Genomic DNA, 12,978 nt, shown 5'->3' with positions numbered 1-12,978 from the left:
AACACTTTACAGTGGTAGCTCAGACTCGCAGTACCCGCCCTTGTAAATCTTGAGCGGATTGCTGGTCAAGACCGATTGCCCCCATTTCTTCCTTTAATTCCACTCTGGGTTTGCCACTGATGTGAACATGTGGAAGCTATGCCCACCAATGGCCTAGGAATGCGTACCTGTGTACAGGTGCGCGGCTATGCTCATAAGTCCTCTCTTCTATTGCGCTCACATGCTATGAGGGTACAGCGCACAATTAAAACAGTCTCGTTTCCCGCACTTGGAACAATCGTTGTAAAACGACATATTCCTGAAAGGCTCTCGATTTGTCAGCCAAAGTTCAAACACTTTACACCAACAATAACGACTTCCTTTATTCTAAAACTGTTGTAACCATTTTTAAGGCAAAGAGATTAGCAAAATCTTAGCTGAAGCAAGGTTTTTGAATTCTCCCACCTGGCTTCCAGTATTTTTGACCCCCCCCCCCCCCCCAGATGACCTGCTTCATGCACCACTTTTCCAAATTGATGTGGCACCTTCTGGCACATAGTTTTCTGATGAAAGGCTATTTAGAATATTCTCCAGTATTCCAAACTGCCTGACATGAGACCAATGGGCCAATCAACTCTTGGATGTTTCCCCTCCATTTTGGAATGGGGTTATGGCAATAATAATTGGCTTGGTGCGCTTCACAGGCTGGTGAACGGCCAATGGCCCATGTTATAGCCTGAGCAAATCAAGGGCATTAATCACCGGGCCCCAGTGCAGTTACTGGACCTGTGAAGCCCATCAAACCCGTTATTATTGCAATTAGCACCCTGTGTTTCCAATCCTGAAATCCAGGCTGCTGATGGCAAAGTATTGTTTTAGGATTAACGGGAAGCCTCGTGGCATCCTGTACATTCAAAGAAGACACTGACTTAACATGTCCGCTGTGGAAACGGAAGGTGGGGTCTCTATGCGGACCCCCTTCGGAACACGGGCCGAGATGGTTCAGCCTGCAATCCGAGCAAACAGATTGGTTGGCTCTCCTGCCCCTAGTGCTAAGGAACCATCTCCCTAGGAGAAACACTGGTTGAGGAAAATTAGCACTATTCTCAAACGGCCTGGACCGTGTAATGGGGGATCATACGCTTCTTACCACACGGTTAAGCTATATATTCTTCAAAAAAGAAGGTATGCTGATGTGTCTGAAACCCACGAATTCCTATGACAAAAGGTATATCTGTTACCCCAAAATTCTCTTATAAACCTTAAAATATCTTTTTATTAAACACATAGATGATAGTACTCATAAAATGATCACATTACATAAAACTCCGTAAAAACATGAAAAACAGATTTTACACAAAAACACAAGAATATACACATGCTGTGGGTTAAATCTCTTGATCACTAGATCAACACCATGTGAAACATCACATTGGAGTTGTTTTTCTTTTTTTTAACCACTGATATTCCGATAGTTTCCTAGACCCAACTTGCACAAGGTTCTGTCCCTAAACACACGTATAAATGTAGGACATTCATCAGGGGTATTTCGTTACTTGTGTTCTATAGCGATGATAGTCTTCTTTCCTATCACTTTTTTTCTTTGTCAGGTATGTTCAGTGATTTGCGAACCCTGTGGGTTAAAGACAACCTATTAGGGTTTTTATTTTTATTTGCACATATCTACTATCGTTGAAATCTTATAAATAGACTCCGATAGTGACATCCCCGATCCACCTAGGGGGATAAGTATGCTTCACTCTTACATACCTTCCAAACTGTGGTGACGACGTTCCACAGGCGGCGAATTACCACCAAATGGTAAACAAGGGGGGAAAAAAAAGATTTCCTTTTCTTTGGGAATATCTCTCCAAATGTCTTCTATTCTGAAAATTGGGTACACACAAAGGATACTGTTTTAGAAGGGGAGACTATATATTGAGTACAGGGAATTCTTTTATCACCACCAACAAGGTCCTCTTACCTGCGTTGGATAGAGGTAAAGAATTAAGTTTCCTTCAATGTTTCCACTGTACCCTTAAAACGGGAAAAATGGCTCAAAGATAAATCAGAAGGCAACTAAAAGAAAGAAATAAGAAAAACCAAGAAAAACCAAAAACCCCAGTCAGTGTGTGATTCAAAAACCACTCTATATCGCATGTCCTACACATGAAAGATGTAATAAGAACCCCTTTACTTACTATTAGGCTGCTTATTTAGTCTGTACTCTGTAACTGATCTTTTACAGTTTCTGCAAGACTTGCATTGAAAAGGCATATATTTGTCCCAGTGTAGATCTAAAAAAATCAAAAATGGATTCCATTTTAGTATTAGGGCTACATCGCTCCATAGTCTTACTAAGGCCAAAAAAAGCCGTTTGAACACCATTAGGTAGTGTTGAGTTTCATTTCTATAGCTTACCTCAAGTTTAACCACCTCCATGAATCATGAGTTTCCCTGCTCGCCGACAGCGACAGCAGGGTGGCCGCTCTCTTTTGAACATGGCCGTATGTGCGTGCGCGATGATGTCATCACGTTATGTGTGCGATGACGTCATCACGTCGCGTGCCGTCGTGACCTCACTGTTCGCATTGGAGCCGTAAAATGCCCGTAAACCATGTCATATCCCTCCCGTAAGTGCAAACAGGGGAAGGAAAATTCCATGGATACGACCATACATATCGGGGCAGAAAAGAGTAAAAAAAAAGTCAAACAAGTGCACCCACATCATTTTCCAACACAGGGAAAAAAAGTAAGAGTGAAACAAAGTAGAAAAAGTAAAAAAAAGTAAAAAAAAGGGGGAAAAAAAAAAGAAAGAAAGAATCCTCTTTACCACTATCTCTAGTGGGCGAAAATAAACCATACCCACCAAAGGGCCATGTAAATAAGACAAACCCTTATGGTGTAGTATGTTGCCATTGGGCCTGTGTACAATTCCAGCAACCACCAGTCGGACCTGCATCCCACTACTCCTTCACCAGCCTTTATCTGTTTTGGACCCCCCCCTGAGCTTGGAGGGCCTGACAATATGATCTTTTAATGTTTAGTCAATGAGAGCTCCCGTAGGGAGCACATTATGGAGAGAGCATTTGCCTTTTAATAGTTAGATTTTCAGCTCAGTATTGTAACCTTTAAAAACCGATGATGGTGAGGAGAGATCTGCGTGATCCTTCCTTCACGGAAAAGTCAGTGACGGAAAAGTTTGCATGGGAATTGTACGCACCAAAGGTGCGTACATTTCCCATGCGAACAAACATTGCTAATCAAATCACTCCATTACCCACAACCACCCCCACAACACACCCCCCACCCTCAACACCCTACTTACCTTTTCTTCAGGCTGCAGTTCCCTTTCACTTCTTTGATAGGGAACCGGTGCAGCAGGGTCTTTTCATTTTATTTTTTTACAGGGGCTGCATGGGTGTCCCCCGCTCACTATACTGTATAGTATGGTGAGCGGGGTGTTGCAGGGGACACCAAAGGTTCCAACTTTTGGTGTTCGAACCTTTGGTGGTAGCATTTTTTGGACCTTTTTTTCGGTCCGATTGTACAATTGCGGTGAGGAGAGATCAGTTGCTGTAACTCGATGGGTGATGGAAGCAGATCTTGCAATACAATGTGGCGTTCTAAGAGTGGTATTTTTTGAATCCCAGGTCTATGAAGCACTTCAGCTCTGCAGTTCATGTCCAGAGGGCTGATCTAATATCAGCCCATAGCATGTTCATGTTAAACTGTCGTTTCTAGACGATGGACTTTTCATGATTATTGGTATACAGTACATTCGCATGATGCCAGCAATGAAACTTGGGGCAGTGAATTTCCACTCACGTCATTCTTGTTCTGTTCTGTATTGAACACAGATGCTAGTCTCTCCCTCCGCTAGAGCACATGCAGATTTTCTTCAAGCGCAAGCTCTGTTTTTCCTGGCTGCGATTCTGATGCCACTGTGTGCTGAATATTCAGAGTGCCAAGTTTGTATCCACAGTAGCATCATTCATATACTGCCGACGTGTTTATCTAAGCCCCCCTTTCTCGTTTCAGGTTGGAAGTCTTTTGCAACAATTGGCAATGACTGGTTCTGAAGAAAGAGATCCGCGAATAAAGAACAGTCTTGGAAAATTTGACAAGGTAAGACTCCCATTATGGTGTATTACATTGAAAATGTGTAATTGCGTGTGCATTTTTATCCCAATTTGTCTCTGTGTATTTAAATAGTAGTGACCAACAATGCAATGATGGACTTGAGATGGGCTGGTTTCCCTTTGCCTAGAAACTTTATTGTATTGTATCGACTAAGCAGCCAGAGAGAGAGGACGGGCACATGGGTGGGTGCTGTTGAGAGTTAGAGATTGCTATTGTTGAGAGAGTGTATGTGGGTCGGCTATATCAACTTCCTTTCGGATGGTGGTTGCTGCATGCTAGTGGTGTTGAGGTATGTCACGTGTTTCAGTCTGGACGGCTAAGTGTGCGCTAGGCCGGATGAGCTTGGCTGTAGCCGTATTTTATCATGCATGGATGCTTGGCCGTGCCTGCGGCATGTGTACACGCTAGTGGTGTGAGATATACGTACCATAGCATCAAGGGTCCTGTATATTGGGGACAGGCGCCTACACCAACGGTGGTTTAGGAACCAACATCAGCGCAACTAGATTTGAGAGTCCTGTATAGTGGAGGAGAGGCCTAAACCTGACCATGCTATTAAGTACAAGACTAAACAAGCTAGAGCCTACACTAACTGTTCAATTTGGGTAGAGGGCTAACTAGAGAATTCTTGAGAAGAGTCCCGTGGTATCTCACTGCTGTATGTTTCTTCCTATAGTGAGCCAAGAGAGACTGTGCCAAATATTGAGAAACCACTATGGTCGGCAGGCGGCCCTGGTTTCACAGTGCTGGGAGTCTTTATCTAAAACCAAAAAAATGGCGCGAGGCTAACCCATGGTTCGTGCAGGTGCAGGGGGGGGGGCGCTAGGCATGAAAGACTGCATGTTACATACAGCCTGTTGTGGTGTAAATATTTGTGATGTAACAGTCATCGAGGGCTTGTTGGACCTAGTTTGGGGAGTAGGGATGTGGAGGGGGGTTGCTAGTGGTGGGAGCATCCCAGGGTGAGCGTTGGGGCTTAGCAGTGGGAGTGAGATAGTTATTGATGTGCGTGTGCTAGCTAGGGCCCCTTATCTCATTAATTCCCTCATGTGGATTGGTGGGCATGGATTTTGAGGAGTGTGTAATGCGAGTGTGGCCACAGCAAATGCTGCTGGCTTGGCTCCAGTGTTTAGAGGGATGGTGTGCTGTGGGAGGGGTGTTGGTGGAACCGGAAAGCCACAACGAAAGCTGCTGGCTTACCTGGAGTTCTAGGCACCATTTAGAAATCTCTCTAGGGAACGAATATTTCACCCCTTCCTGAATACTGCTCAGCAATTTGAAAGTCAAGTCATAATTTGATTTTTTTTCCACAAAACGCAGGCTCTTGCCCAAGCAAAATAGATGCTCTAACAGGTCACTGTAAAAACAGGAAAGTCCTTCAGTTGAGCTTTATAGACATGTGTGCCTAACTGTTAAGCAGCGAATACAGCGCAGTGACAGATATTGCTGAAGAAATGGTGTTAAGACATTTTTACTTTTGGGATTTTTGTGGGGCGTTGCGTTTTTAGGGTTCCCTCGACTTTGTTTTGTGCTTTTTCCATTTTTTTTTTTTTTTGGTTCACCAACACATATTTGGTGGTCAGTGGGACTTCTGCTGAAATTGCAACCTTTTTTCACTGTCGAAGAGTATATGGTCCTCGGTGATTAGTCGTCCTTCCTAGGTGGTCTCCATTCACCTGCTGGCTCGACTTGAATGCTGGTCCAGGCCCTTAGGTATTCTGTGTTGTGACTATCTCAAGGCTGTTTTACCACCAAATACCTACCCAACATACCTCCATGGTTGTGCCGTCTTGATGCTGGTCCCTATTGTCGCATGCAAGGATGTTGAGACTCCACACCACACCTAATCTTCTCTTCAAAAACATTCTGGTACACCCGCACTGCGTGGTACCGGTTTCTATGGCTGGGCTTCCCTCCTTCGTCGGTTGAGCTGCTGGAATCTGCTTTGCAAGGTTCTCCTGCAGATTCTTTTTCACCGCTGCTTATGCTTCTGGCTGGAGTATGATGACCGGACGTCCTGGTTTTGCCCGAGCTGTCCACTTTTTCCGTTCTTTCAGTCCTGACACTTGTTTTAAAATTAAAAATCCTGTTTCGGTATTTGCAAGTGTTTGCTAAGCAGTGACATTTAGCACTTTCTCCACCATCCCATTCCTGTGTCATTCTGGCCTGGCCTCGTCCCTGGTTTGTTTTCGTCTTGTAGCACAAAAGAGTGAGTTTACAAAGATGTGGGAACTCCCGTCCCCTGCACACTGTCATGGGCCAAGAATCAGCCAAAATGTTCCTGTGTTTTTAACACAAGGGGTTCAAAAAGATATTCCAAAATGTATAGGTTAGATAAAATCAAGTGCTCTTTATAAATAAAGTTCCTAACACTTTCATGTCTTTTCAGATTATGATTTAATCTGAAACCCAATGCGTTTCGAGATTTTCATCCTCTTCCTCAGGGGTGCTGTACTCTGAAGATTGCTGTCATTTAACAAAGAAAAAGGCTAATGTAAAAACTTAAACTCTAATATAGTTCATCAATTATATGTACTGTGCAAATCACCTTTAGCTTGATAAATCGCAGTATTAAATAAAAGAATCCAGAGATGTATACTCAGCTGTACAGTCCATGTGCTAGGACTGTTTTCTCCCCTGCACCTTAAGCTTCATTTTACACGTGGTTGAAATTTTGTACTGAACAGGTGAATATTTCAATCACAACATCCAAGTCAAGATGTGCAGTGTTGAATGCCTAGTTCGTCTTGTTCTCCCCTGCTCCTGAAACATTTGGTCTTCAAGTCACTCTCTCACCCCATTGTAAAGGACCCATGTCCTCCACTCTGTTAGCAATAGTAAATGCTGTATGCGTTTTTGCGCCAAAAATGCATTGCTTTGCCTGTGATTTCGATTAGTAAATAAATGTAAAAAAGAACATTTTACAAATGGTCGCATGTAAGGATTTCAGGTGCGGTGAAAGATGCATTGTTGATGAAGACTGCCCTCTTGTGACCCTTTTGGAAAGTGTTTGCTGCATACTAACTTGGCATAGTGTCACGCCCCTAAATCTCTGGGTTGTGCAGGTGATCAGGACTGGAGCAGCAAGTGTACGGAAGTTCTACATAGTGATATGTAGTGGTAGGGCTTGGTTGTCTGCTATTGAAAGTGTGGAGTGCTGATCATGAATATGGCGAATCGACACGTTGGTGTGACCCAAATACTTCAATGTAGGTGTGAGGAATCCGAAGTCAGACAGACACCGGAATCTTGGTTTGCTTGGTTCACTTTATTCAAAGTAAAAGAAAAGGGGGCCTTGAGGGAAATGCCTCGCTAGCCCTGACACTGAGGGGATTCTCTGCCTCAACACAACTAACTAATGAAAGTCTTTGTCAGGATGTCTAAAATAAAGTTCTCCGTCCTTTGTCCAAAACCTAATCTGACCCTCACACTTCAAACTCCATGAAAGGAACAGGGAAAAGTCTCTTGGCTGGCCTTCTGCAGCCTTGCTTTAAATTTCAAAATAATAGTTAACAAAAAAAAAAAAAAAAAGCTTGTTCCCCTTTCTTTGTGTCCCTTCTTCAGTAGGTTTGTTCTGGTCCAATTTCCAGCAATTGCCCAGAATAAAGTTCCAACAAGATCCAACAACCAAAGTGTTCCAAAAGGTTTCACAATCTCAAAGGGATCGCTTTCTTCCCTTTTGATGGGTTTTTTCATATTCCCAACAGCGTTACTTCTCCTTAATTACATTTTAGGCGGACTCATTGTGCTCTAGGTCCTTAAAGCATCTGTGTGCTAGATGGAATTACCGATAAAATATCAGCCAAATAACGGGACAGACTCAAAGGAGATGTGAAATACTGCTTTAATCTCATAGAAGTAAAGCAGGGCGAATAACACACATCAAATCAATTTATGCAGGATCACAATATCTTCTTGATTATACTCAGATGCGTCCTCTATGACCTCATCGTGCGGGGCAAACTGTAAAACCTATCGAGTGGTAGGATTGGGTTAGGGGAACATGTCTACATGTAGATAGTACACTTGTTAATCCCTCATTGGCGGTCTCTTGTCTGTGATGCACCCTGAACTACTTCTACACACGTTTTGTAATGAACTCGTTATAGCAGGGAATATGGCAGAAAAATAATACATTGTATGCAGTGCATGGCTGGCTTTTCTGATTGGTTGGCAACCCAAATCCAACCTTGGACATGCGGCTCGCTAGCAGCACGTACATGGAAACGAAACCCAGGTGCTTGCAGATACGTTGGCTCTCCCCTTGTTTTCCCAATTAGTCTACCGTCTCCCATCAGTAATCAATCCTCATGCCAGTGTCTTCTATTTGAAAGCTGACCTTGCCAGTCTGCACGATCATGGGACATTCTAGGGAGTGTAAGCACACCATTATATTAGCGTCAGACTTAATGAATAGCCCTTGTTTGCGAGCTCCATCACATGTCACAAGACCATGAATTTGTCCTGGTCGGCAGTGCATTTAACATCATTTGATTCAATTATACTTGGTGCAGTTGCTCCGCTTGGCCTTTAGAGACTTGCTCACTCTATCCCATATAAACGTCATGCCCTTTTAATTGTTCAATACTTAACATCTCTAAATGTTTTTGTTCCTCCTAATCATGAGAAATATGTCCTCGCACATGATCTGCTCGTTTGACTCCCTTCGTGCTTTTCCTTCATCTCTCGAAGTAGCATCCTTGGTTCCAAGCCAATGTACTCCTCTGTTTTGCAAGGGCAAACAACTTCTTTTCATCATGGGCTTGTATTTTGAGGTAGCTGGGTTGATTGACTTTAGCCGTTGTCCATCTTCTTCTGATGGTCGTTCTAAACTTTAAATATATACCTCTCATAAGCAAGCTTTTATGTATTCGCTCTACCTTGTGTTTCAGCGTATTGACAGTTATTGACCAGTGACTCACCTCATTCTTCGTGTTTATAATTACTGTATCATATCGTGCATGTTTCTCTTAAAGCTTCAGTTACATCGTCCTTCTTAAGTAGTTTAATATAGTTTTAGCATAGTTTCTTATCTTCATTATGACATTCTTTCGCTGTTGACTTTGTTTTAATGCACATCCATTCTATTCATGTTTGCATTTTGACAGCTCGGCAAGGTGCATCCTTCTTGGTTACTTTCCTCCACTGTGTCAGCTGGCAGGTACACTTTGAAGGGTTGTCTGAGTGCATATCGTCTCTCATATACTCAACATGGTACCGGATCATTGCAAGGATTCGAGCATGGGTTCCCCATGGCTCTTCGTCTGTCATTCCAATATGATGGTGGCAAAGGGGCTGGCACTAGGGAGAAGACAGGCACCTCCTTCTCTACAACAGCCTTGGTTTATTTTCCTGCCAAGGTCTGTGTTCTTAATATATCAGCCAAATGAACGGTTCATTAGCCTGCCAAGTGTATTCAGTTATTTCCCATAATACTGGGGCAAAGGAGACTAGGATATGCATGTCCCATTTTATAGACCCACGTGTCCAGATTACTTATTTATTGATTTAGTTTTCTTACCAGCAAGAGTGGGTTTAATTTCTTGCCCACCTTGCCAGTCACTTTACTTAATTACAATGTTCAGTTGGTTATATGGATGCAGCTTTTTTGTATTATATATTCGCTTCACCTCTATAGGCCCACTGCCCTGTTCGGTCCTAGTTACTCGTTTTCCTCCCCCACAGGTACCTTTCTTATAGTTCAACTGGTTCTTTTCATCGCTTCCCTTTTGTCCATTGATGGTCTTTCCGACCTGTGTCGGAGAAATACTCTCCTTGTACCAGTCTCTGGTCTGGCGGCTGCCTCGCTCTGGGGAATAAAAGGGTCTCTGCAGCTTATGTCTGCTGCTCCTCATTAACGCGGCGGCTGCTCCACGTAGTGACGACTTGCTCTGATGGGTTGTCCTGCGCCTCTGTCGGCGCCATTTTCCCTTTATGGAGCTGTTCTCGAATGCTTTCTGCGTTCTTCCATTGGCTGTAGTCTGACTCCCCCATGGCTACATTACATTTAGGAAGTCGGTGGCGGTGGCACCACCGAGCGAATCCCTCTTGATTCTTTGGCAATTTCTCTTGAGGTTAGTCTGTTTCTACTGCTTCTCCACTGCGCACTGCAACCACTACCAAGACTGCCCAACTCCCTTTAACTTTGTCCTTTTTTCCCTTTAAAAAAAAAAAAAATCTTCAGAGATTAGATAACTAGAACGTTGTTTGAGTTTATCGCATCCATGCAGGGCTTCCTCGTCTCAGTGATGCATTTAACATTACACGTTCTTTGCTGTTCTTACTCGCTCGGAGTACTCTTTATATTTTACATGAGTTGTATTGCAAAGATACATGGGTTTATATACCATGTGAGGCCTTGGACCGGGTGAGGTTGTGGAAACCTTTAAGAAATGCCTTGGTTTGGGTATTTGAGGGAAATCTGTTTTGGTGATTAAAGGTAGGAGACCCTCTCAGTCGTCACACAGCGCTCCTGCAAGTCTGTGACACAGTGCATTACTGGATCTGTCTACGGGCCTCCAGTATGTTAGTACCAGGCAGTGTGCCTTTCTTGGTCCCGTTTGAGGTGCAGGTGCATTGACCCAGTTATGCTGGACCAGCGGAAAGTGGTTCAACATTCACTCAACAGTTCAGGAATAAGGTGTTTGTGCAGCTGTGCGTGGTCACAATATTGGAATATCATGGAATTCTGTAGGTCATAATTATGTGTTGTTTCCATGAGCTGAAATGGCAGGTTTTGAAACACTTTGTTGCAAACGCTCAACAAACTCCAGCTCCACCTCTCACACAGACAAAATATTTCCCTTTTTTGTATAAAAGACTTGTGCTTCTTTTGTGTTCGCTTCCACTGCCATATTGTAGTGCTATTTCTGTGTTGGTCTGTCCCGGTTTTTGATTTTGAAAATCTAGCCCCCCCCCCACCTCTCCCCTCCACCTTCAGGGGCTCTCTACAAGGTAGTACGTTTGTTCGTCCTTACGTTAGAATCATCGTTGGCCCAGGATTCAAATCCTTGGAGACTCATGTAGACTGCACCTGTAAAAATAGCTTTGTTTTGCCTTTCTGGAACCAGGTTTCTGGACTCAACGCAGTGATTACATGCCTCTGGGTGGGATTTTCACAATCCTTACTCTACCGGGGTCTCCATGCGTCATGGGCGAGATTATTTGCTTGCAGGTCTCAACTGCATTTTACCTTTGGATTGCATTGGGGGTTCTTGCTGTGCTGTATGTTCTGGGGCACCTGGTTCTCGAACCAACACCTCGAACTCTTCATTTTGGTCTTCACTGGTCCCCTCTGGGGATGTTTGCTGCCGCACCTCTGGGGTAGAAATAGAGTTGCCTTTTCCCCATACACACAGAAGATTGCCTGTTGTCTGTGTCCTGTGTATTTCTTTGGCAACACTTTCTCACGTGAAACTCTCCGCAAGTCAACGGTGAGGCTAACCACCTGCCCCAGCACATTTTGTTTTTTGCATTCAGTTTGGGCCCAGTGAGTTTTAGACGAAAGGCTGGAATTGTAGCCTGCACCAGTGATTTTGAATGTATTTTGAAATAATGGTGAATGCCTGATTACACTAGATGTCGCTTGTCTTTTGGTGGCTTGTTCTTTAGTAGTTTCCCACCTTTAAGCCCTTCATTTACTTTGATTCATGCGTTTATATGTTGTAAGCACTATGTCCTAAGGTCTATAAATACTTAACTTTTGTTAGTGTTGGCATTGTGACATGCCCATTTTAACTGTTTAATGTGGAATTCCTTTCTCTTCATGTGTATTGTACCTACCACTGGCTAGAGGACATGCAATATAATACAGGTGGGGGTGTGTCTTTGATATGTACTTTTTTATTTTGTAATACATTAGCAAACAAAACAGTACAAATATACCCAACGTTTTTTGTTTTTTTCGGTTTATGGAATTAAACCTTTCACTGTTTTTCTTTTTTTTTTTTTGTTACAAAAATAATGTAATTTCCAAATTGTATACAATTTCTGAAAGTTTCAGAGTTACAGATAAAATAAACAGTTCTGAATTTCAACCCATCAAGCACGTCTACCCCAATTCTCTTACAAAACGTGTTAACTATAGTGGTAGGCCCTGTCAGGCCTTGCTGGTTCATTCTATTCCGGGCCTATCGATCCATAGTATAAAAAAGACATGGAGTAATGGTCAAGCTGGCATATGCTCTCTATGATCATATCAGCGACACTACTAAGAAGTCTGCGTGAAATTAGTTAGCTCGATCATCAGGGAGGGTGCGGGGGGTGTACGTGTGGACAATCATGAAGATTCCTAAATGTTTCCACCAGAAATCCATAAAGCGCCACAAATTAATGTATGTTTTCTCCCCACATAAGCTGTGTCCAAAACGACCCCCGCAGAAAACGACTGGTCTCTTTAGGTACTACAGATTTAAAATGTTGGAGTCACTTTAGAGCAGTGGTATTCAATTCTTTTTATATAGAGCCCCCACCCCTTGAGTACAAATGTTATTGCCCTACCGCCCGCAGTAGTAATATTGTTGCTGGGACCTCAAAAATGCTTATCTGCTTATATTTTCTATTAAAAGCAGTATCTGTACTCTTTTGGAAGAGCCTTCTGCCCCCTTTGGGCATCCTTCGGGCCCCTCTAGGGGGGCTAGCACCACAGTTTGAGTAACACTGCTTTAGGGATATTTAAGATTAGATGTGTAAAGTTTCCGGGGTGGACGAACAGCCACATAATCTACAATATAGAGGTCACACCGCATCCGGCTTCTAGCATCCTATGCGCTCTGTTGCCAATCGAAAGCGCACATTTCGGCTGCAGACTTTATTGCATGGGAATAAGTAAACACATTTTGGCAGAACCTCCATTTT

At 43.3% G+C, this 12,978-nt stretch overlaps 1 protein-coding gene across 19 annotated transcripts in view; it reads left to right on the top strand.

Moving 5' to 3' along the window:
- GAPVD1 (GTPase activating protein and VPS9 domains 1) overlaps positions 1-12,978 on the top strand; it is a 1,092,811-nt gene that overhangs the window by 277,052 nt on the left and 802,781 nt on the right. For all 19 annotated transcript variants that reach the window (XM_069609416.1, XM_069609426.1, XM_069609418.1 and 16 more), the window contains one exon: positions 4,021-4,107. In XM_069609416.1, the coding sequence (XP_069465517.1) occupies positions 4,021-4,107 (87 nt within the window). The remainder of the gene's footprint in view (positions 1-4,020; positions 4,108-12,978) is intronic.

The sequence above is a fragment of the Ambystoma mexicanum genome, chromosome 8 (genome assembly GCF_040938575.1).
Source record: "Ambystoma mexicanum isolate Mex_15411 chromosome 8, UKY_AmexF1_1, whole genome shotgun sequence".
Classification (NCBI taxonomy): domain Eukaryota; kingdom Metazoa; phylum Chordata; class Amphibia; order Caudata; family Ambystomatidae; genus Ambystoma; species Ambystoma mexicanum.
This window is presented reverse-complemented; position numbering and strand designations above follow the sequence as displayed.